Raw genomic sequence first — 22,136 nt, forward strand, 5'->3', positions numbered from 1 at the left:
TAGCTCCATCTGAACTGTATCTATTACCATTAAATGAACTATTGCTATCCCTCCATGGTAATATGACAGACGTAAAACAACATGTAAAGACTTACAGTCAGTTACATAATGACAGTGGCACCAAAATCTCAGTTATTCTGTCAATTCTTTTATTGCTGAAAGTGATAAAACAAAAAATGTCATATGCAATCCCTAAAAGGGAGCTGAGAAACATCCTGCAGCAAGAGTTGAGTTTCGGTGCACAAAAACAGATGCGAGTACAGAAAACATCAGGAAGCAGTTTATTAATCACAGACAGCCTGACTATATTCACTGGATTCACTGGATGTACAACTGGAGCCATTTTTGCTGGCACCAAGCTTTATGAGGGAGCTCAGAAGCTGACTGCGACTAAAATGAACCACTTCAGACTGAATCATTAACAGACGGGAGCAGGTGAAGGAGACACAATGACAATCCACACCTCATCTGCAGGAGATAAACAGTCATGGACAGGAAGAGTTTTTTTTCTCCAGGTGCTTACTCATAAAAAGTTAACAGATATGTGCATAGGCTTTTTGACAATAGACATTGCTGATGGTGCAGGAACATGGCGACATGACGCTATTCCAATAACTCCTGAAGGTTCCCTCAGGTCTCTGATAACCAGCCGTCCATTAGAACATCTTCAGAGTATCTGTGTAAGGCAATCTGTTGATTCTGTCTGTCACTGTGCTGCTGCATCCATTATCTCAGCACATTTTAAATTACAGAGGAAACAGTAGAACAGGATGAACGGAGAAAATAAAAATAATACAATCATTAGCTGGATTAAAAAAAAGCAACCAAAAACAATTTGGTTGCTCTCAAACATGTTCACACTTTCTTATGAGATCAAAGCTACATAAAAACACTTATTTAAAGAAAGATAGGGTTTCATTCTGATAAAAATGCAGGATTGAAATGGGCATAGAATGAGTTTATTAGTGAGTAACATGCCAGAGTCTGGCCACGTGTAAAATCACTGGTTTTTTAAATTACAAGTAAATTCTGTTCCCTTTTGACACATTTTCAACCCTGCTGATCATTGTAGTGTACAGGAAGAATCTTTTAGGAAGACGAAGAAGGAAGTTGCATATCATTTCAAAACACAGCAGACAGGAGTAAACATTAAATGCTCATTTACGTGTGAAGTTCATGTTCGCCACAGTGTTACTGTTGTTTCAGTAGCTGGTGATGCACAATAACATGACCTCTGCACTCAGCCAATCCTAACCAGCTTTGTTAAAACATCGGCCTTGTCTTTGTCTGGACACAATTTGTAGCAAAGCTTTTTTTTTTATATGCACATTGCATATAGCCATGCATTATCAATTAAGAATAAAAAATGATTTTAAGTTAATTGAAAAAAAACTAAAATAAAATGGATGCTTGATTTAAAATACTTATTTCATAGTCTTAGTGTCAATAAGTAGTCATATCACTTTCTCCCACGAGCACAAGTCCCAGAGTGAATTTTGTGAATGCTTTTAACATGACTCGGACGTAAAGAAGAGTCTCTAGCACACGAGTAGCTCCCGTCATTGCACTTTAAATAAAACGCTTGTAAAACTGCAAATCATACAAATAACCACTCTGCTCTTCATCTTTGGTCCTGTTGGTTCACCGTAGGAAACTTTGCGGTTTACAGCAGGGAGAGCTTAACCTTTACCCTCATTGAGGTAAAGAGCGACAGTCTACACCAGCCCCTTCTGTCCATAACAAGGCCATAAAAGCACTTTAAGATTTCAAAATGTTGCATAAAATCACATAAAAAAAACATGCTGAATAATATCCTCTGCAATGCCATCAAGCCAGGAGAGGATACATTCATCCACACATGCACACACTCACTTTTGGTGGAATGGCTGCTTCTTATAGGAAGCACTTTTTTCACCTGCACAACTCTCCCATTCACATTGCAGCAGTCCTGGTATGCAGGTTGGGCATTAGCAGGGCTTTGTTAACCAGGAAGTTTTGCAGTGATAGTGGTTGTTGTGAGAAGGACTGAGGTGAGACGAGGGTGGAGGTCACGCATGTGGCTCCCCAACAGAGGTGGAGCCGTTGGCTTTACTCTTATTCCTACTCCTGCGGCTGAGCATGCGGCTAAGCGTGGCTGTGCGGCTGGCGCGATCCACTGCAGCTGGAGACTCCAAGTAAACCAGGTCGTTGTGGGACTGGCTCATCCCTGGGTCCTTGCGCTGGTGACGCCGCCGGAAGAAGAGCTTGGCGCTCTTCCTTAGGAAGCTACCTGTTAGCAGAGAAGCAGAGGACAGGACACTTTTATTTAAGGCCATAGGCTGTATATAAAATGGATGTAGTCTTCTGGTTGCAAAACAAACCCGAGCCCCGAGATTCTTGATTTGACCAGATGATGTGGGTTAGTTCTTGCGACCAAAGACCAACCAGGCACCTATTAAACTGTACTCACTGTCTATCCTCTTAGCAAAATCGACATCATGTTCTATTGATGAAGACCTAGAACTAGTGATTGAGCACAGTATCATGTGAGAATTGGGCTCATTTTCCCCATACACTTCCACTTCAATAGAGTGCTTTGTGCAATCAGCAGAGTCGTCCCCTGGTGGCCGACTGCTACTTCTGTCTCACTTCCTGGGCTTTACGTTACAAACCAGAAGACTATGTCCAGTCTGTGGTTACGACAGTGAGACGAATGCCGTGTCTCAGCTGACAAGTGCAGCAGCATGCAATGCAGTGTGACTGCCTGAAATGAGCACTTTTTTCTGGGTCTGGAGCCAAGGCAGACGGACACACCGGTGAACATGGACTAACTATATCTTTGGCAGTGTAATGTCCATGTAACATGCCACACAATTCATTTTAAGGGAAGTGAGTGAAGCAGGCAGTAGTTATTTTCAAAGCTGACAATCGCAGTCATATGTTATAATCTTTCGTTTCCGCTGCGTGCTCAAGGACTGTTTGTTTTAGGACTAACACCAGTTGTAATGCTGGAATACAAACATGACTACATGTGTTTGCACTGACTAAAGAAAGCCTCTGGGCCTATTCAGGATTCCTTGGAAGGATCTGAAGTTGCAGTGGCTGCTTTAGCAGCCAACAGATTCTCATCACGCCTGCCACAATGTCTTTGGACAAAGGTTTTCTTTGTCATCGGCTTATGATTTCAGCTTTTATGGCCCAATCTGCGTCGTGGTCTTCAGTCATCCTCAAGACCAAGTGAATATTTGTGTCAAGTTTTAATGAATTTACTAAAGATGTTCCTACTCATTATGCCTTCAGGAATCAGGATAAAAAAAAAATGTTACTCATTCATCCTTCCTTGGTCAGACTTTGGATACTTAAACATGCACTTGTAAATTTGTGTTTAAAGCTGGGGTGTAAGCAAAAGCAACACTTAAAACCTACTGCCCTTGTTACAAAGCTTCACCCTCAAAATACAGGAAAAACCTAACCCAGGAGAATGAGCACCGAGGCCACATCCATACTGCTGCGTCTTCATTTGAAAAATGATCTACGTCCAGATGAGGGTTTCATGTCACGTAAACATTACATCATGCTGATTCTCTTCTCTCAAATAGTTTGCTCAGTTTGACAAAGGGCTACTAATGAGAAATAACAATGCGCAAAATTAAGAGCACAAACTGGCCAATAATCAGGAAGCAAGTGTGGGTACGTCACTGCTTTCAAGGGTGTCCGTTTCTGCCAGTTCGGACACCACTGGCTTCACAACACCAGACCTATCTGGAGCGGAATTTATGTATGTTTTTAAATGAAGACAGTAGTGATGGATGGAGCCTGAGAGGACAGTTTCACTGCGTCACATCTGATTCACCGGAGCCAGAACTCCACAAGGAGGCTATCGTCTCTGCTTGTGACGTTTAGGCTGTCTGTTGGTGACTAAATGCCTGCCTTTTACCAGAAGAGTTCATGTGGCGACGCAGAGAGGAGCGAGGGGGGAAGCTAACAGCAGCAACGGACAGGAAGTTAGCCAAAATATGACACAGCTGATAGCAGCAAACTACAAAATGAATTGGATATTGCACAACTAACCATGTCATCTACTCTACTTCTCTAGAACAGAAACTACAGTGCACGTGTACTACAGTACCACAGATACTGCGAGTAACTCATGAAGTAACTTACTCATCTGGACATAATGTGAGATTTGCACTGCTTTCCTCTAAGATGGTGATGAGAGTTCAGAAAGGACAGGTTGTAATGAGCAGGAGGAAAAGAGGGAAGACACAAAGAGCAGACTGCATCACAGACCGAACAATATGTTTTCTGTGGAATTTAAGTGGAGCCGGGGATATGGCAAAGTATATTATTTTGACACATAATTATCACGACACTTGTTAACAGAAAAGATATTCTCACATTTAAAATGTTAATTAAATTGAAATTAATTAAAATTTACTGTATAAAACAACACTCTATCCACATCATATGTTGTTCCCCCTCTGCATCCTCTCACCTCTACTCTTCTTGCAGCTCACTTCAGACACACACATGGACAGTGACGAATTGTCCATTTCCTCTCCCGTCTGGCTCTCCCAGTCTTCTGGGGGCCGGCCGATTCCACTGGGGCCCTCCTGTGGCTCCGACATCTCAGGAGGGCTACTGGACCCCGACGCAATCGCTGCGGTCGCCTCCTGAGTGGAGCTGTCCTCCGACATCGAGGCATCCATCGCCGCAGCGTAGCCAGCCATCAGAGCGAGTTCATCGTCCTGTGACAGGGGCGTCTGGAGGAATATTCACATTTAAAATCTGTTACCAACTACAGGGGAAACAGCCTTTTAGTTCTTCTGCCACTCAAGCTTTAAAACCACAGTCTGCTTCTATATCTCATATACTGTGTGTATATATATATATATATATATATATATATACACATATACATACACACACACATACATACATACATATACATATATATATATATATATACATACACACACACACATATATATATGATATTTTGTAGTTGTGCTTTTGTTCTTTTTTATCTTGCCATATCCTTTTATGGCTTTATATTTTTTCCCCTGTTGTGTTATCTCCTCTCAGTTTTAGAACTGTCTCAATTGTTTCACTGTGAATCATTTTGGATTTCCTCAGTGCATGAAATGTTCTATACGAATAAAATTGCTTCCTATTTTGGTCTCTGCCTCCAGTTTTCCATGGGAAGGGGGGGGGAGAGCTTTAAATCATGAACACGTGAAATGAATGTCAGCAACAAATGCAAGCCTTCCCTTTTCTGGCCGTGACACTCGGTATTTACTGGAAAATAAGCAATCTGGACATGCAACTGCCACATGAAATAATGTCTGAGGGATGTGTGCTTTTATCTTCAGGAACATGTTTTTAATTATATTAACCAGATCACAAGAACAAGACTCTCTCTTTTTGTCTGTACTACTGTTGTGAGTACACCAAAACAGATTTGACTGGACAAGGCAACCTCGTTTCAACTAGAATCTATCGCTTTCCTCTCTTTGGTGAGGGAACACAACAACTTTAATTGCCATTTGTGGAGAAGAGCACTCCTCTACTTCTATAACATACACAAAATAACAAAATAATAGCATAAAATAATCATTTCTGAACAGTAAAGAGTTGTTGAGGTCTAATACAGCTCCTTCTTACTTTAGCGATGCCTGAGATAATGATGGTGCTCTTCTTCACTGGGGACTTGAGCTTCTGCTTGGCAGAGTGGTGGAGTTGCCTGATGGCGGCCTCGGCCACCGGGTCTGTGCCGTTGAGCATCAGCAGCTCCGTGTCAGAAGAGGACAAAGCCTTGCTGACCGGGGCCCCCGACAAAGACGCCTGCTCCGACACACGCCGCTCCGACAGCTTAGGGTTGTTGACCACAGGTTTCTGGGCAGGATCTGAGGAAAGAGAAGATCATTTTAATCAACTGCAGCAGGAGTATAATGGGAATCAACATTTATTATAACTCATAAATTGCCAACATATGACGACGTGCATTTTTTATTCTAGGAAAAGGAAAGTTCTTACTGATGACATCAGTGAGCTCTGTTATATTCAGTCGTCTCAATAACACATAACATGACAGTGAGTCAGCATGTCTGTGCAGCTAAATGATATTTAACAAACATTGAGGTAATTGTTATTGTTAACAGTGCTTCTTGTGTCAAATGTTTACCATTTTAAAAGAGCTACCGACATCTAAAATGTTGTTGTGTTGTTCGAGAACAGCACATTTAAATGCAGTAAATTACATTATATAACTGTAATAAGATGTTTGAGGTTTTAAGGGTCACTGACACTTCTTCTCTTCACCACCTGTATGTGTATGTATGTGTATGTGTATGTGTATATATGTGTGTATATATATAAATAAATATATATATATATATATATATATATATATATATTTTTTTTTTTCCAGGGATATACATGTGAAGATATCTTCTGGGAATCAAAGCTTTATTTACTTATAGGCTCACATGATGCGACTTGTGAGAAAAGATTTGGTAACAGTGAGGTTGAAGTGTTTAGCATTGCTTTGGTAAAAGAACTCTACAGTATCTTCTGTGACAAAAGGCCTGGGTCACACTGGATGCATGACGCAGATCAGCTGCATCTTGCATATCTCTGTTAGTCACACAGGAGGTGTGTTTTCTGTGTGTCTGCTACAGAGCTGCTGCTTTGGTTTGTAATTGAAAACAAAAGTAAAATAATCATATGTGAGCAGGGTTTGCCAACAATAATATACTTTGAAATATGCCTCTGTAATATACTATATACTATACCAGGACTCTTTCACAATAAATGCCTTGCTGGACAAAAAAAATCTATGGACTCTTAGAAGTGAAACACTAGTATGTTTTTTGAAACCGGTTCATAAAGTGTTATAGACTGTGATTGAATTACATGGGAGCCAATGGGAGCTGAGCTCCCATAAAAAGGAGTGGGGCTCCCATGAAGGTAATCAAAATGTACAACTGTGGAGATCGTTAAAATATTACTAAAAACCAAGGAGCGTAGGTTTGTGTGTGGACAGTTGGGACATGTCCACCAATATTTTGAGAAAGCCAGATTGTCCCTTCCAATATTAGAGACAGGGCAACGTGTATGTGTGCGAGGGGATTTTACAAGCATCAGTGAATGCATCGTGGCCGGGCAGAAATACCGCTGCAAGTCAGAGAGAGAGAGAGGGAGAGAAAGAGAGAAAGAGAAAGAGAGAGGGAGAGAAAGAGAAAGAGGGAAAGAGAAAGAGAAAGAGAGAGAGAGAGAGAAAGAGAAAGAGGGAAAGAGAAAGAGAAGAGAGAGAAAGAGAGGGGGGGCAGGTTCTGACAACTCTTTCTTTTTAGGGCCAAACCTAAAGCACACAGGCACATCTTTTTGCCCCTCACTTTCTCTCTTAATGCACATATTATTATTATTTTAATCGCAAACAATGTAGTTTTCAATGTAAAGAGTATCATTTACATAAATGAGAAATGACTGTGTTGCTCTTTGTGTTTAAGTGTCCGTATCACAGTATGTCATGCTTTTCGCACACTGGATGATAATACCTAAGGCTTTACCACTCTGGTTGGTGCCGTGCAGTGTCACAGTATAGCAGTGCAGTACCTATATTGAATCCAAGTGGGAATGGTCGACCTGGCTTGCTCTTCACTGCGGTGATGGTGGTGACCACGGTGCCACAGGGCATGACTGTACGATCCATCTCCACCTTCTTATTGGAGGCTGGAGTTGGAGGGTGCCAGGACCTCACCTCGCTAGGCTCCAAGTAGGTAAACTGAGGAATCCAAACACACACGGTTAATATTCTGACACTGTGTCAATGAAAACCTCAGTCAAACAAAAGTTTAACTAGATCTATTGACATTTAAAGGTCTTACGTCAGTAGTAAGTGATCCAGTCACTGTGTCTTTGGTCGTGAGTGCAAATGTATGCTGTCCTTTGGGCTGTTTTCTCACCAGATCTAAAGGCACCGACGTCTGACCTAATAAGGATTCTGACAAAGAGGACGCACTTGGTTTAGCTTTAAAGAGCCAAAGCATGTGGCAGGTAAAGCTAATAAGACATATACAAAAGGAAGCAGTAACATCATGGGTTTTGCCTTACTCTCTAGAGGTTGTCCATCATTCATCAGCTGAATACTGAGCTCCTTTGATCGTCCATTCAATTCACTGTCGAGAAAGAGAGAGTAAAAATGAATTTAGAAAACCACTCATTAGTCATGGACTGTAAGATCAACACTGGACAAACACCATTCCAGAGACGGCGGAGGTTTTTCAGGACTCTTGTGGTTAAACTTACAAGATAAACGGCTGGTCCCAGGCAGGATTGGTTGTGTTCTTTAAAGCAGACGTGTTAAACTTCTGTGGAGGGTCATCTAACTGCAGCACACAAAGAGGATTCATGCTGCCTATAAACACAGCCAAAAACATCTCAGTGAGCATCACGGGAAACTTCGCGTGTGTGGTCCAAGTGTAGACGCCGCTTTTCTACTGTAGTCATTTTTAAACCTTCCGACAGCTGATCAAATGAAACCTGCTGCTGCATCATTAAATTGTGCTACGTTTACTTAAATGGACAGAGGGGAATTCCACCTAGACTGTATAAATGATGAATTATGCATACATTAGAGGAGACTCACAAGTACTGGCTGAAAGGTTTTCCTTACACACAAATGTGGGCAAAGGCCAATAAAGCCCATCTTAAAATTAACTTTATTACATTTACATTTAGACGTGTGGTAGACGCTTTTATCCAAAGCGACTTACAGGGGGTCAAGATATTAAGGCTACGTTGTAAAAGGACAAAAGGTAATAGAAAACATTCATTAAAACTACATTCCTGACAGTTACAGCCCAATGAGAGACCATGAGGGGGTAAGAAATAATAAGCACTAGTCAAGTTCAAATTGCAGGGATATTGAGTGCTCAAGACAAGTTAGGGGTTAGTTAAGAGATTTCAGAGAGAGAATGTGTTCTCGAGTGAAACAAGTCTTCAGGAGTTTCTTGAAGGTAGAGAGACTTCTCTGCTCTGATAGCATTAGGGCCCACCAGTGGAGAACCAGAAATGAGAAGGGCAAGGAGCGGAGAGTGAAATGATGTTCATCGGAGGAAAGCAGTGGTCGAGCGAGCGAGCGAGCGAGAGAGAGAGAGAGAGAGAGAGAGAGAGAGAGAGAGAGAGAGAGAGAGAGAGAGAGAGAGAGAGAGAGAGAGAGAGAGAGAGAGAGAGAGAGAGCCTACGAATGAATAATAGAGTTCAAGTATGTGTGTGAAGACCCAGAAGTCATTCTGTAGGTAAAGGGTCAGTGACTTGAATTTTATTCTACGAGCAGCGGAGTGACATTTGACTTTTGGGTTGGTTAATGACCAACTGGGCAGCTGCGGTCTTGAGCATGTGCAGTGATTTTACTGTACATGAAGGGAGGCCTGCTATAAGGGCTCTGCAGTAGTCGAGGCAGGAGATAACCATGAAAGAAATGGCCAGATTTTTTTTTTTGCTGTTGTACAGCGTGAAGCGACACGACCTTGTGACAGTCTGCAATATTTTAGCCACAAGCACAACCTTCTAATGCAGTGGTTTCCCAAGCATCCTTGAAGCCCCCCTTGTTAAGTGAATCATTATAAACGTTTATATGCAAAAACATACAGCAAGGTAACTTTGGTAGGAGTCTTTGGTACTTTTACACTTGTCAGACATGATATTTTGTTGTAAGGTATCAGGTATAGTTCCGAACTGCCCTGATGACACTTGCTTATGCAGTAATGATCACAGAGGTTCAGAGGCCACATGGTAATAAATAGCATAATAAATTTAAAGGTGGACCAAAAAATGGGTTTTAATTTGGGGGACAACGAATTCTGATTATCCAATAGAGTGTGTGTTTTTCTAAATTGAATATGCTCAAATATCATTTTAATAACCTCACAACCTCTCCATGTGACCTCTGGCAACCCCCAGGTTGGAAACCATGGTTCTAATGAACACAATATCAGCAACCATCTTAAAGAATAAAACAGGAATTGTCACAAGTAAAGATGAGTTTAAAGAAGGAAGGACGACAGAGAGTTAGGTGTCAAAGGCCGTATTATGTTTCTGCAGCGCAGTGATGAGCAGAAAGACAACAGCTGACTCACAGTGACTGAGCAGCGACTCAACACAGGAAAGACAAAAACAAAGCTGTTGCAGTTTGAGCCTTTATCATTACACACACAGTGGTGTTTAAAGCCTCTGCTTTCATAGCCGACAACAGAATGGTGCTTTGTCTGTTTCTACTCGGAGAACCAAACTTCAGTATTGGTGTGCAACGCTACACCAAGTGTGGCGACAATAGCTTAGTGTCCAATAAAATGTATCTGTATATTTTCAGAATTTTACCTCGCTGCTGTTGTTTGGTGAATATTGGGTGCTAGTTCAATGAGATAAGCAGCAGGTGGCGCAAAGCAACGCACCACATAAAACGGAAAAAAGGCACAACTAATGACATAAAGAGTTTGAAGAGTAACATGGTCATGCATTGTTTATACCTCTCATCTGTTATTGCAAGTCAAAATGTCGTCCTTTACTCACAGAATCTTTTTTCTATCGCACTTAGTACCTTTTATCAACTATTTCACCTTCCTCAATTTTAAAAAAATAATTTTTTCTTTCACATGCAAAACAAAAAAGCACAAAAAAGACGGAATGGAACTAGACCGATGGGGATTTTATTTTATTATTTATTAGCTATTCCGTGATTGGTTTCTAAAGCCTTTTCTATTATATCTGTTGAAAGCCTCTTCATGTCCTGCTAGCCTTCAATAAATGGGACAAAAAAAAAAAAAGAACAAATGTCTGTAGCCCTTGCAATACTGCAATAAACATGACCAAATATTATTAATTCATGGTCTACTTACGCAGTTTTTTCTGATAACATTAGTAGTATTAGTAGTGTATTTTCTGACTATTATCTGGCCGTGCAAAGGATTTCAACAAATCTCATCATTGAGCTCATATGACAGACACAGCTACACAGAAAAAATTAAGAAGCAGAGAGAGAGAAATTTCCAACCTGCAGCATCCTCCTCCTGATTGAGCGTCACCCGGATGTTTTTCACTAGCAGCTTCCAGTCGTGGGCACGGGGTGGTTTTGGGGGCGAGACAAATTGGTTTTGGATTTCCTATTGAAGAAACAACAGCAAATTAATCACTGGAACAGCTTGATCGATAGCAGCTCCTCTGTGAAATCGGAGTATTCCCAAATTAAAACATGTAGATGAAAAATGAAATGAGAAAAAAGCATTTCAAGCATTTTGTTTAAATTGGTCAAGGTTCAAAGGAGTGAAGACGGATATGTGTGCTTTACTTCTGCATTAATCCAGAATGTTAAAGAGCATTCGCTATCTTGGTTGTGATTTAGTACACCTCAGCACGCTCCCTACGCTCCACCAACAGTTACAGCCTTCTCTCCCCCGGGACTAAACCCCGCACACTTGGAGACCAAGCCTTTTGCTCCTCGACTGTGGAACACTCTCCCAGAACATCTGAGGGCCCCACAGACAACTGACAGTTTTAAAAAGGGTCTAAAAACCTACCTTTTTATAAAATCCTTTAATCTATGATTGTTTTTAACTACGGTTTCTTGTTTTCTTGATTGCTGTTGGTTTTTTTTTTAACTCCTTTTTGATTGCTTCTGTAGCGCTTTCAGATTCTTTTTTAGAATATAAAGTGCGTTACAAATAAAATGTATTATTATTATTGTTATTAAGTGAGACTAAATGAACACTTTCAGGAAGTACAACCCATATGAAAGGCTGATAAAGAGACTGGCACGGCAGGTATGACTCACAAATGCAGCAGCACATTAGAATTTCCCCCTATGTGTCCAGTGACAGTGACGTCATATTCCTTTTGCATATGCGTCATTGTTGTGGTTGTCTGCCAGAAGCAGTGAAAATTGACTCTAGCTGTGAGCACAGTATCATTTGTATAATCTTGGTTTCTCTTAATTTGATATGCATATTCTACCAAGTGAAAGGATTTTAGTCACCAGGCATCTGGATCCAATATTTTCAAAGAAACAAGCTGAACAAATGTTGACATTACTTCCATTTGTGTTGGTCCAACAGAGTTGGAGAAACCGGTTTTTAATGTGAAAAGGTTCTATTCAGTGTTTAATCACTGGTTGAGTTTGTTTTGGAGAGGAGGTGAAACTTTTGAACTTTCAAGAGTCCGATAATACAATGATTGATGGAAGGTAGGGAACATTGTTGTAGATTAAACTTCAATGCTGTTCCTGTTAATCACTCTTTTGTCCTTTTTCGTAAAAATCCTTTCATCAACGGTGTTAACACTGCCACCTTTGGCAAGGTGGGGGAGGAGGAGACGTTGCATAAAAGGAACAGGCAGTTGAGGAAGAAAAGCTTTTGTAAACAAACCCTTTACTTAAATAATTATTTGTGTTGAGTCATTCACTGTCTGCTTATCTTTCAAATAACGTATCTTCTACGGTATATCTCGGTTTCATTTACTGCCCTCGCTCAGCTTTTTCCCCTTCAGATGTTCATTGACCTCCCAACGGACAGACATCACTCATAGTGACTGAGATTATCAGGATTAAATGAAAACATGTGAGGAAAAATAAAAATTAATCTAGGTTATCTCATTATCCCACTGCTGATCTGAACTCTTGTCATTGATTTGCTTTCAATTTAATGGATGCAGACATTTTTGATCTTGAAATAAATAATGAAATAAATAAATTAAATTACGTCACCCTTTAAACTACAAAAGGAGTTAGGTACAATTATTACTTAACAAGGACAAGGCTAGCTCTGCATGTATCTACGATGAGCACCGCCACCAAGGTCAAAATTCACTATCCATAATTTCTATGTGTGCAAATAAAACTAATTCTTGAAAAAATTCTAAAAGTTTTAAGTTCTGCGAATGTGGTAGAACTTCTGCTGAAGAAAGATTTTCGTGTGGGGACCTTGGAAAATAATGCATTCAATTTGATTTGATTATCTGTGACGTAACAGTTACATAATGGGTAATTGACATCAATCTAATCACACATTCCCAGGATTCAAATAGACAATTTGGCAATTCAGTTTCAGAGAAAGTCAGACTCAGGTGACATAAATAAACATCATCATTTTTGACATCTAACAAACAAAATTAAACACAATCAGATGAACTATTCAAGGGAAAAGAATTTGGTCAGAGTGACGATCTTTGCCTGATATTCTCCGAAACAGTAAAGGATCTTTTTATGCATAAAATGTGTTACACATTATGCATTCCGTTGCTCCAAGAGCACTTACTACAAATTTTGAATGTGATGATTAAATCAGAAACATATGACAATCACGTGATAACTGTGCAAAGTGCACAACAGAAAAAAAGAAAAGAAAAGAAAAAAAAGAGCGGTCTATGTGATTTGGATCTAAAGACTGTGAGGCAGGGGTTTGGCACATGGTAGTCACTGAGATTTATTTGCTGAATTTATGAGTGTTTCTGAGGCGATGGGAGCTTTGCAGGTTTGACCATCTTGCAGCAGTAACCCTTCAGAAGAACCACCACTGCAGTTCAGACTGTTCCCTTGTGAGGATGTAAAGATTTAAGTCTGCTTCCTGAACTGGACCTATGGACACACAATTCTAATCCTGACCCCCCCAGAAAACCATGCCTTAACCCTGAAGAGGCCCCTTTAAAGTTTTACGGAGTGACAAAATTGTCCTGACAACACTAGAAAGACGTGCACACAAACACACATCTGCATTGCATTTTTGTGCGGCGGCTCTGAAGACGTCATGCATCAGGCACGACTCCTCCACTCACCTTGATCTCTGAAGCCTGAGCAGGCCTGCAGCTCAGCAACACAGAGGGGCGTGTCGCACAGAGCAGCTGCCTGAGCTGCTCCTCTATGGCTGCTACACTGGATGTGTCCTGACAGACGGAGAGGATGATATATACAGATTTATTTAAATATATATATATATATATATATAAATAAATATATATATATATATATATATATATATATATATATATATATATATATATACACACACACACACACACATACATACATACACACACACAATATCCACCTCACTTCACCAGCTGAGTGACACGACAGTGACTGCTGTTCATATTAATCAAAACACTGACTCTTTCCTCCCGACTCAATATTTATGAGCTTTGAACATGACAACTAACAAATATTAATTCCTATGAAGACAGAATTTCATGAAACACACATTCAGTTTATTACAGTCATTTTCTTTTGGTTTTAGTGAAATGCAACATTTGTATGTTAGGCCTTATCCACACAGAAACAGAACTCTTGATATGACCTTTTTCTTAAAACACGACTAATGTTGCTACAGAAGAAGACACGGAGCTATGACGTAACTGTTTTATATATACACAGTGGTGTGAAAAAGTGTTTGCCCCCTTCCTGATTTCTTATTTTTTAGCATGTTTATCACACTTAAATGTTTCAGATCATCAAACAAATTTAAACAAAATGCATTTTTTAAATGAAGGTTTTTATTATTAAGGGAGGGAAAAAAATCTAAACCTACACATTTTCACATGGGGCCATGTAGGTTTGGATAGTTTTTTTTCCCCATAATAAATAAAATCATCACTTAAAAACTGCATTTCATTTTGTGTTAACTTGGGTTGTCTTTGTCTAATATTTAAATTTGTTTGATGTGTGTGTGACAAACATGCAAAAAAATAAGAAATCCAGATATGTATATATGTAAATATATGTGTGTGTATATATATATGTAAATATGTATATATACCCATGTGTATGAAAACACATGGGTCTATGAAACTAATTCTCATGTCTACAGGGCCCTTACGGTTTGAATATCATTATTTGATGCGTCAGCAGACAGCAATAGGTTCGCCTCATTGTCTTCTGCCTATAAAATTACCTCGGTCATTCTGGGCGTCACCTGCAGGTCCCCAGTCTCCAGGTGAGACACTCCCCAGCTCAGCTTGATCTTATCTTCAGCCTGTTGCATCTGAATCTGAGAAAACACACACACACAAAAATCATGCAACCTCATCATGCCACAGTGATCCGTTATACAACTCATTACTTTCACTTTAACAGCCTATCATGGTAAATATCATAATGTGTTTAAAAAAAAACTTGGATGGGAATATGGAATCTAAATACTTGTGGTAACAGAGTTCTTTTACTCAAGAAACTGAGTTTGAAAATTCAGTTTCCTGTTGGAAAAAGGGGCCGTCTAATGGCTAGATAAAAGAGGCAATCATATTCCTAAATGAATATCAACTACTAGACCATCTGGTGGTCAAATTTCTTGACTTTAGCTAGAATAGATATCAATTGGTTCACCATTTTTAGTATCTAAAATCTGTTTTGCCTTGTGTACCTGCTGGCAGCAATGTTTTCAGAACATGCTCAGGCAGTGTTGAATGCGTCAGTACCTCATAAAATTACACTTTCACAATAAGTGACCTATCAATTTGACATGTTAATGATTGCAGGAATCTACATAAAGCACCTTTTATTTGTTTGTGTAGTTAATCACGTTTAGTATACAAACGCTGTATAGTAACTGTAAAAAAGATCACATAACGCTGCAACTCTTAACATCACACAATCAGCCAACAAACATATCAGGTCAGCAGGATGTACATGTACACCTAACTCATCTGAAAGAATCATGAAAGAGTATAAACAGCCCGAGCCATCCTGCCCCGGCATGCCTGGATTCCAGTAGAAGACACAACAGCTGCCGATGTGATGCTGAACATAGGCTAGATAGCAATAACACTTAGGACTAATGAAAACCTGGATCAGTTAATAATTTAACTGGAAGCCTATTGACTAGGTTCCTCACTTAAAGGCTCGACTATGTCCTCGAAGAATGAAACTGGTTTCCACTCAATGACCACAGAGCTTTTTCCTTTTTCCTTTAAATTTGGAAACTGTGGTGGTAAGTAGGAAATGGAAACAGTGATCAATAGGAATTAGCATTAGAATAAATAAAAAGTGGTTGCCTCTATGGTTTGGGTGGATGCAACTGTTCTACACAGACTTGCAATTTCCTTTAGCTTTTCTATTAGCTTTCCTACCATTTATTTAGCCCCTAAATATATGGCATATTGGTAATTCCACACCAAAGGACCTTGTTGCAAACATCTTAGCATAATAATATTTAAAATAATTATGAAGGTGTCTTTATTTAATAAACAGCAGCATCCAAATGTCTAAAAGGCAGTTATATGTTGTATAGTCATACAGATGTAAATAGGGCATTTGCATGTTAAAGACTGTGTCTTACATCACAAGCAACAGACCTGTGTTGCAGTAATGTGTTCAGGGTTAAAGCACAGCATATACAGTCAGTGTACTTGGTCGTCTGTCACATTTACAACATAACGTGCCAAGAGAATTCTGGCTCTGACCAGTGTAGAAACCCAACAAGTGGTTCAGTAGATGGAAGGAGACATTTGAAAAAGGCTGTCTGATTTTTCCAGAATAAAACTGTAACAATGGGAGAGAGAGGGGGGAAAAAAAGGACATAAGGCTTCCATTATGTTCCTGCAAAAACTGACCCACAACCAAAACAAAAACGCCCCAACTCTAATCCTGATTTACACGTTGTAGCCTCTCACTCTGCTTGTATTTATGCCACAATGAGCTCAAGAGTTGTGACAAGCACCTTATTGGTGTAAATATAGCCTTAATACAATTGGGGTAGCTTATATAGCTGCTAGTAACCATACATTTAACACTGATGCTAAGAGGGAGACAAAGCCCAGTCTAATGAACTACATAAAACGTGCAAACACATCACCCGTTAGGAAAGACTGTGGATGAATGCTTCAATATTTTAGGCTTGAGGCCATTTCCAGGTAAGAATGAAGTTTGTGACATAGATTCAGAGTAACACCAATCCCATAAGAACCTCTGACAGATGTCCATGCCGTCAAAGGCTACATCCAAGTCAATACTACATTTTCCGGAGAAAAACAGCACTTCCAAATAAAAACAATACATGTTCAGGTGAGTGTTTAACCTCCACAGAAGTAATCTGCATCCATATTAACACATCTGAAATAGTATATCATGTAACCATTCAGATACAAAGAACATGTACATGCCAGTCAGTTTAAAGTGAAAGCCAATTCTCCCACTGCAGTTATTTACTGTAATAACTTTTCTTTAGAAAAGAAGGCCACAAAGTGAAAGTGAAAGGAAGACCAGAAAAGTTATGTTGTGCAATCAAAACTTGCATTGAATAGATTTGGCATATGTGTCTCTTCCACCCCAAGAAATGCTTAGGTGTCTAAGGATTTTGATTCTATACAGTAATGATCACCAGGAAACAATGGTCCATATTTAATTTTTCTTAATGTCTTCGTGTTTAGGATTTTAACTAGTATACTGTAGAGTCTACTCTGTATGGGTTTCATACAGGTTTTTACAACCTAGTAGTACTACGAGTTGTGGCAGGAATTGAAAGTAGGTAACTGTGTCGGACACCTTTTATAAACGACAGTTACCGACCTTTACTGCAGTCCAGACTTAAATGCAGTTTCCCAAACTTTTTCAAACTTCTGTTTCTGGGGTTCTTAAACACCAGGGTAGTGTGAACAGCAGGTGTAGCTGCAGAAGGATTTGTGTATATATGTGCATGAAAATGGACTAGTATGAATGTAGGCATGGTGAGCCTTACTGAAAATGGGCCAAGAGATGTCAATTAATCTTTCTGTCCTTTGGCAAATCATTTGGAGGTTTTTTCAAAGACAGAAAGATCCCCCAACTATCTAATCTAATGCTGCTGCCAACAAAGGGCCAACACATCATTTTTTAATAAAATCTCCCATTAAACTAAACTGAAATGACTGCCAAAGGACACAATTTGTTCCTCTGACACTTCATAGCTAAAGAGGTATTTCACAAGAACATATGACTCATGGTTTCTTTCTCAATATTAACAATCTTAGCACATACTATAAGACCAACTATATAAAACATTTACCTGCAGCTCCAGTGGGGCTATAGAGACGGTGTATTTATATGGATTGGCTGTAGCCATGGCGGAAAATGTTGCTCTGAGGGCAAACTCAAGTTTCTCCCCGACCACGGTGAAGCAAGAGGCCTGCTGGGAAGACAAAGGAGGACATTAGTGTAATGTAAATCTACCAAGAATGTAAGAGCTAACACAGGGGCAACATTCACATACAACACAGTTAGACCATGACTAATGAAAACAGGTCAAATAAGATGTGGAAAGAATTTGCAGTGTTCCGTGTGTCCACACATGTGTGATGGGACCTGTAAATGTGTGTAGATCCTTACACAATAAACACACAACAGTGAGGGCAGTTTTTTCAGAGTCTGCGGGTGTTTGGATTTGCTGCCTACAACCTATAGGCCTTAAAGATTTACAATGAAATGGAAGAGACAATCTATACTAGTTGCCAAATGTATCAACAGAGTCTAATGAGACTCTGTATCAACTATAACAAATCAATAATAATAACCAATTCAGTTTCAGAGAAAGTCAGACTCAGGCGACATAAATACACATACATACATATATATGTCCTCATTTTTGATATTTAACAAACCTAATAGCTAAGTCTTAATAGTGTTTTTTCTGTTCTGTAGTTTTGGGGTAGAGGTGTTTTGTCCAGTTTGGTTTAAATCATTGAAAGGGGAAACCGAGACAAACATAGGTACGGGTGCGTTCCTGTCTGTCTGCTCCTCCTTAGTGCTGAGCTCCACAGATATATAAGCTTCTTAAAGGGCGAACACACATACACACACTTGTGCAGCTATTCATCTTTGGACACTGCACTGACTCCGTTCTGCCTCATTAGAACCAGGTTTTTGGTCTCCATGAAGACTAGTGGGCCTGACAAGGTCAGTGCTTATACCACAAAAGGTCCTAAAGCGGTAACAAGTACATGTACATACACACACAAAGACTGAGAGAGGGTGAAAATAAGCATCTGTTCATTAACCTCCCCACATTCATCAACAGAACACCTGGTATTTTGCTGTATATCATGACAATCACAAAGAAAAGTGCTGAGTTCACACTGGGAGCTTAACAAAGCCTCACCATGCCAACAACACAGTAAACAATTTGCCCCTAGCTGACCTTTCAAAAAAAAAAAAAAAAGGAGGCTGCTGGTGGCAGTTTGCTTTACACACATTCACAATCACACATCATCAATATGACTGATTAAAAAAGCAACATGCAAGCAATCAATGTGCAGTGGTTTACACCTGGACCCCAGAAAATAAATGCCAAGTAGATTCATTTTATTTATCAGGGGTAAATATCAGTATGCAATCTGAAGGCCTGATTAATTGTGCTTGTCAAATGCAGGCTATATGCAGCTCTGGTTGCAGAGCAACTCCTTCTCAGATGAACTAGGGAAGGGGAGATTGATTTAAGGGGCAGTCTATGTCAATGCACGAGATAAACAAGGAAATTAGAAATCTATAAAGTGCCTGCATCTATAATCTGTTTGGATGCTAAATCTGTCATGAAGACAAATGGTTTATTATGAAAGAGGTTGTAGGAGAAGGAGAACACAACTTACACACAGCTAAACTAGATAACTCTCATAAAACCAAAACGGATCGATGACCAAAGGTGGCAACAAAACAGGGCAAAAACACATTTAGCCGATAAGCAGTAATCCTACAGCTGCATTCATAACAAATTGACTTTGTGAATAAATCTACCTGGCTCCTGGAAGACTTCTGAACGCTTGACACTTGGCTGACCGTGAGCTCCGTTTCTTCAAGATCATCGTCTTCAAATGTCAACAAGACAGCACCCTGACGAGGAAAAAGACATAAAGATTAAAACAACAGGAAACACCTTAGACAACAGTCAGTACAGAAGGCCTTAAGGTCCAGTCAATAAATGAGCAATAATCATTATTATGAAAAACAGAAAAGAAAACTGAACATGGTGCAGGATTGTTTGGGGAAGATGCTAATGTAACTCTGCAGGTGTGTATTTAAACAAAAACAAATATATAGAGTAATGTTGATGTCAAAGCATACATTTGCCACTACTGAAGATCAGTTATAGGGCTTGACCTATAGGGGTTTTTCTGTGGTCGATGTTAAAATTCAGGGCATCTGATGGCTGATACATTTTACTTTTTCCCCCTGATTGCCATCTGATAAAATTTATGAATTTAATATAACAAATGACAGAAAAACACAGATAAACAATACTTAATATCTGTCTCCCTAGTCTGCACTGCAGTGCACTTGTATATTTCAAATATTAATTTGAAATAGACATGAAACAGGTATTCTGAAAACAAAATAACTGGCCGATTCATTTAAATAATACTGGTTAAAAACGGGCAAATATTCATAAACCATATTTTAAAGAATGGACATGGACTTCCAGTTTCTACCCTGACGCCAAATTGGAAGTAAAAGATATAATAAATACCCACCAGGGGGTGACTCAATTGATTGCAAAATAATCTCAGTTTGAATGGAAATCTATGAAAAAAGGGCATATTTTCCACTTGAGTTGTAATGCAAGTAAACATTTGTCTGAAAAGTGAAAGGTCTCATTCACGAGTTTTGAGTCTTCTTCAATAGCACATTTTCTCAACTTTGTCAATTATGCTGTTATTTAAAAAGAAAAATAAAGGACAAACTCCCTGCAAATATGAGTGGACACCAGTGTGACTGACAGCTGGTATGTCCAATAGGAGTCTAGTTGCAGGTGATGCCTGTGAACTTCTGTTTGTAAAATGTCAACATGGTAGTGCTGGCCATATTCAGAATCTTGAGACTTCAAAGCAGGAGTTCAAATTCTTATGGGTGATATGATCACTACTGGCTGCCACTTGGTCTATCTCTATCAAACAGCATTGTCATTTACAACTATCAGGCACAACAAGTAATGAGTGACTCATTTGAATATGGCAGATCCGTGTTTTGTGACCTTGTCAAGCCATTCATTGTACAACGTTCAAAATAAGTTTTAAATGTTATTACAAGTTGTTAAGAACAAACTCCTTCTCGAACAGCTCTGACATACACTGCTCTGTGAGAACACATGCAAATCAGTGTATGTCTCAAACATATGGTGACATTTGAAGGAACATCAGCGTTAAATGGGCTTGTATGGGTCTGCAGCTCATTTGAATGATCATAAAACCAGCTTGCACTCTTTATATAAGTCACCTGCTGCCACAGAGAGGAGTGGGTTATCGGCGGTCATGAGACTTACCCCACGCTTCCTCGATTCGTCGTTGAGAGCGCTGCACCAAGCTCCTCTCCAGCGACTTTTCCAGCTATTCAGTGACAGCGCCCATTTCAGCAGAGCGGCGGCTTCCTCCTTCGCCGCATTGTCCTCGGCTGTCCTCTGCCTATTTCTTTCACGTTTTTGCTGGATGTATTGAATTAAATACACTAACAGAGTGACCAGGGATGCGATAAACAGTGTGACCATGCATAGCCACTGCGGATCCTCCAGACCAAAATGTGAACTGGCACTTTCCAAGTCGGACATTCTTTGCAAATGTAGACAGCTTAACACACCTCCTTTGAGAAATGTCCTGAAATCCTCATAGTATTTATTTGGTCTGGCAAAGTGTGAAGTCAGTGTAGGCAAATTCCCACAGCCGATAATAGCGTTGGTCTCACTCCCCTGGACAGATAGTGCGTGTTGTTATCCATGTTGCAGTTCTCCATTGCAGCTTCTAAACACCAAATAACATCGCAACCTGCGTGTAGAGACCTATAGCCAGTTGTAGCTAAGGTAGTCTCCGGGTTCAGATAAACCAGCAGAGAAGCTCTCTGTTCTATACTCATTCAATATGCGGGTTAGCTTACTTAGCTAATCTTCGACACACTTCGCTTAACTAGCTATTCTTCATTAGCTAATAAGCCGCTAAAAGTTTACCAAGACCCGGCCATTTCCAAACTCAGCGGCCGAGTCCCACCAGCCGACATCCAGATACCGAACAAGAGCAGCGCGGAAACATCCTGAATGTTGTGAGGTCTGTCAAAGCCGTTTGACTCGGTCTGACTGGAGCGAAGTTGCCAAGTGGAAACGGATATGTGGCACAAACTGTAACTCCCAGAATGCACCGCGAACAAATGCGAGCATTTGTTG

The 22,136-nt window shown here is 39.9% G+C and overlaps 1 protein-coding gene across 2 annotated transcripts; it reads right to left on the reverse strand.

The window, feature by feature from the left end:
• Nucleotides 1-126: 126 nt before the first annotated feature.
• LOC131458840 (C2 domain-containing protein 2) lies at nt 127-22,121 on the reverse strand. Of its 2 annotated transcripts, none has more exons than XM_058628134.1 (13): nt 21,249-22,121; nt 19,727-19,822; nt 18,006-18,125; nt 14,919-15,014; nt 13,807-13,914; nt 11,036-11,144; nt 8,290-8,398; nt 8,095-8,159; nt 7,869-7,984; nt 7,597-7,765; nt 5,644-5,885; nt 4,475-4,742; nt 127-2,269 (listed from the first exon to the last, which is right to left on the reverse strand). In XM_058628134.1, the coding sequence occupies exons 1-13, from the start codon at nt 21,528-21,530 to the stop codon at nt 2,049-2,051; spliced, it is 2,001 nt and encodes a 666-aa protein (XP_058484117.1). In that variant the 5' UTR covers nt 21,531-22,121; the 3' UTR covers nt 127-2,048. The 2 variants fall into 2 exon arrangements, with proteins under 2 accessions (XP_058484117.1, XP_058484116.1); XM_058628133.1 differs by having other exon boundaries at nt 259-2,269; nt 18,006-18,128.
• Between the last annotated feature and the right edge of the window lie 15 nt (nt 22,122-22,136).

The sequence above is a fragment of the Solea solea genome, chromosome 4 (assembly GCF_958295425.1).
Source record: "Solea solea chromosome 4, fSolSol10.1, whole genome shotgun sequence".
Lineage (NCBI taxonomy): Eukaryota > Metazoa > Chordata > Actinopteri > Pleuronectiformes > Soleidae > Solea > Solea solea.

What these genes read in the sequence shown, in the direction of transcription:
- LOC131458840 (XM_058628133.1), bottom strand. Translation starts at nt 21,530, where the DNA reads ATGTCCGACTTGGAAAGTGCCAGTTCACATTTTGGTCTGGAGGATCCG. An exon ending in TGGGACCAGCCGTTTATCTT is followed by an intron (nt 8,160 to 8,289) that starts GTAAGTTTAACC and finishes CTTTCTCGACAG; the next exon opens with TGAATTGAATGGACGATCAA. An exon ending in TGATGGACAACCTCTAGAGA is followed by an intron (nt 7,985 to 8,094) that starts GTAAGGCAAAAC and finishes CCTCTTTGTCAG; the next exon opens with AATCCTTATTAGGTCAGACG.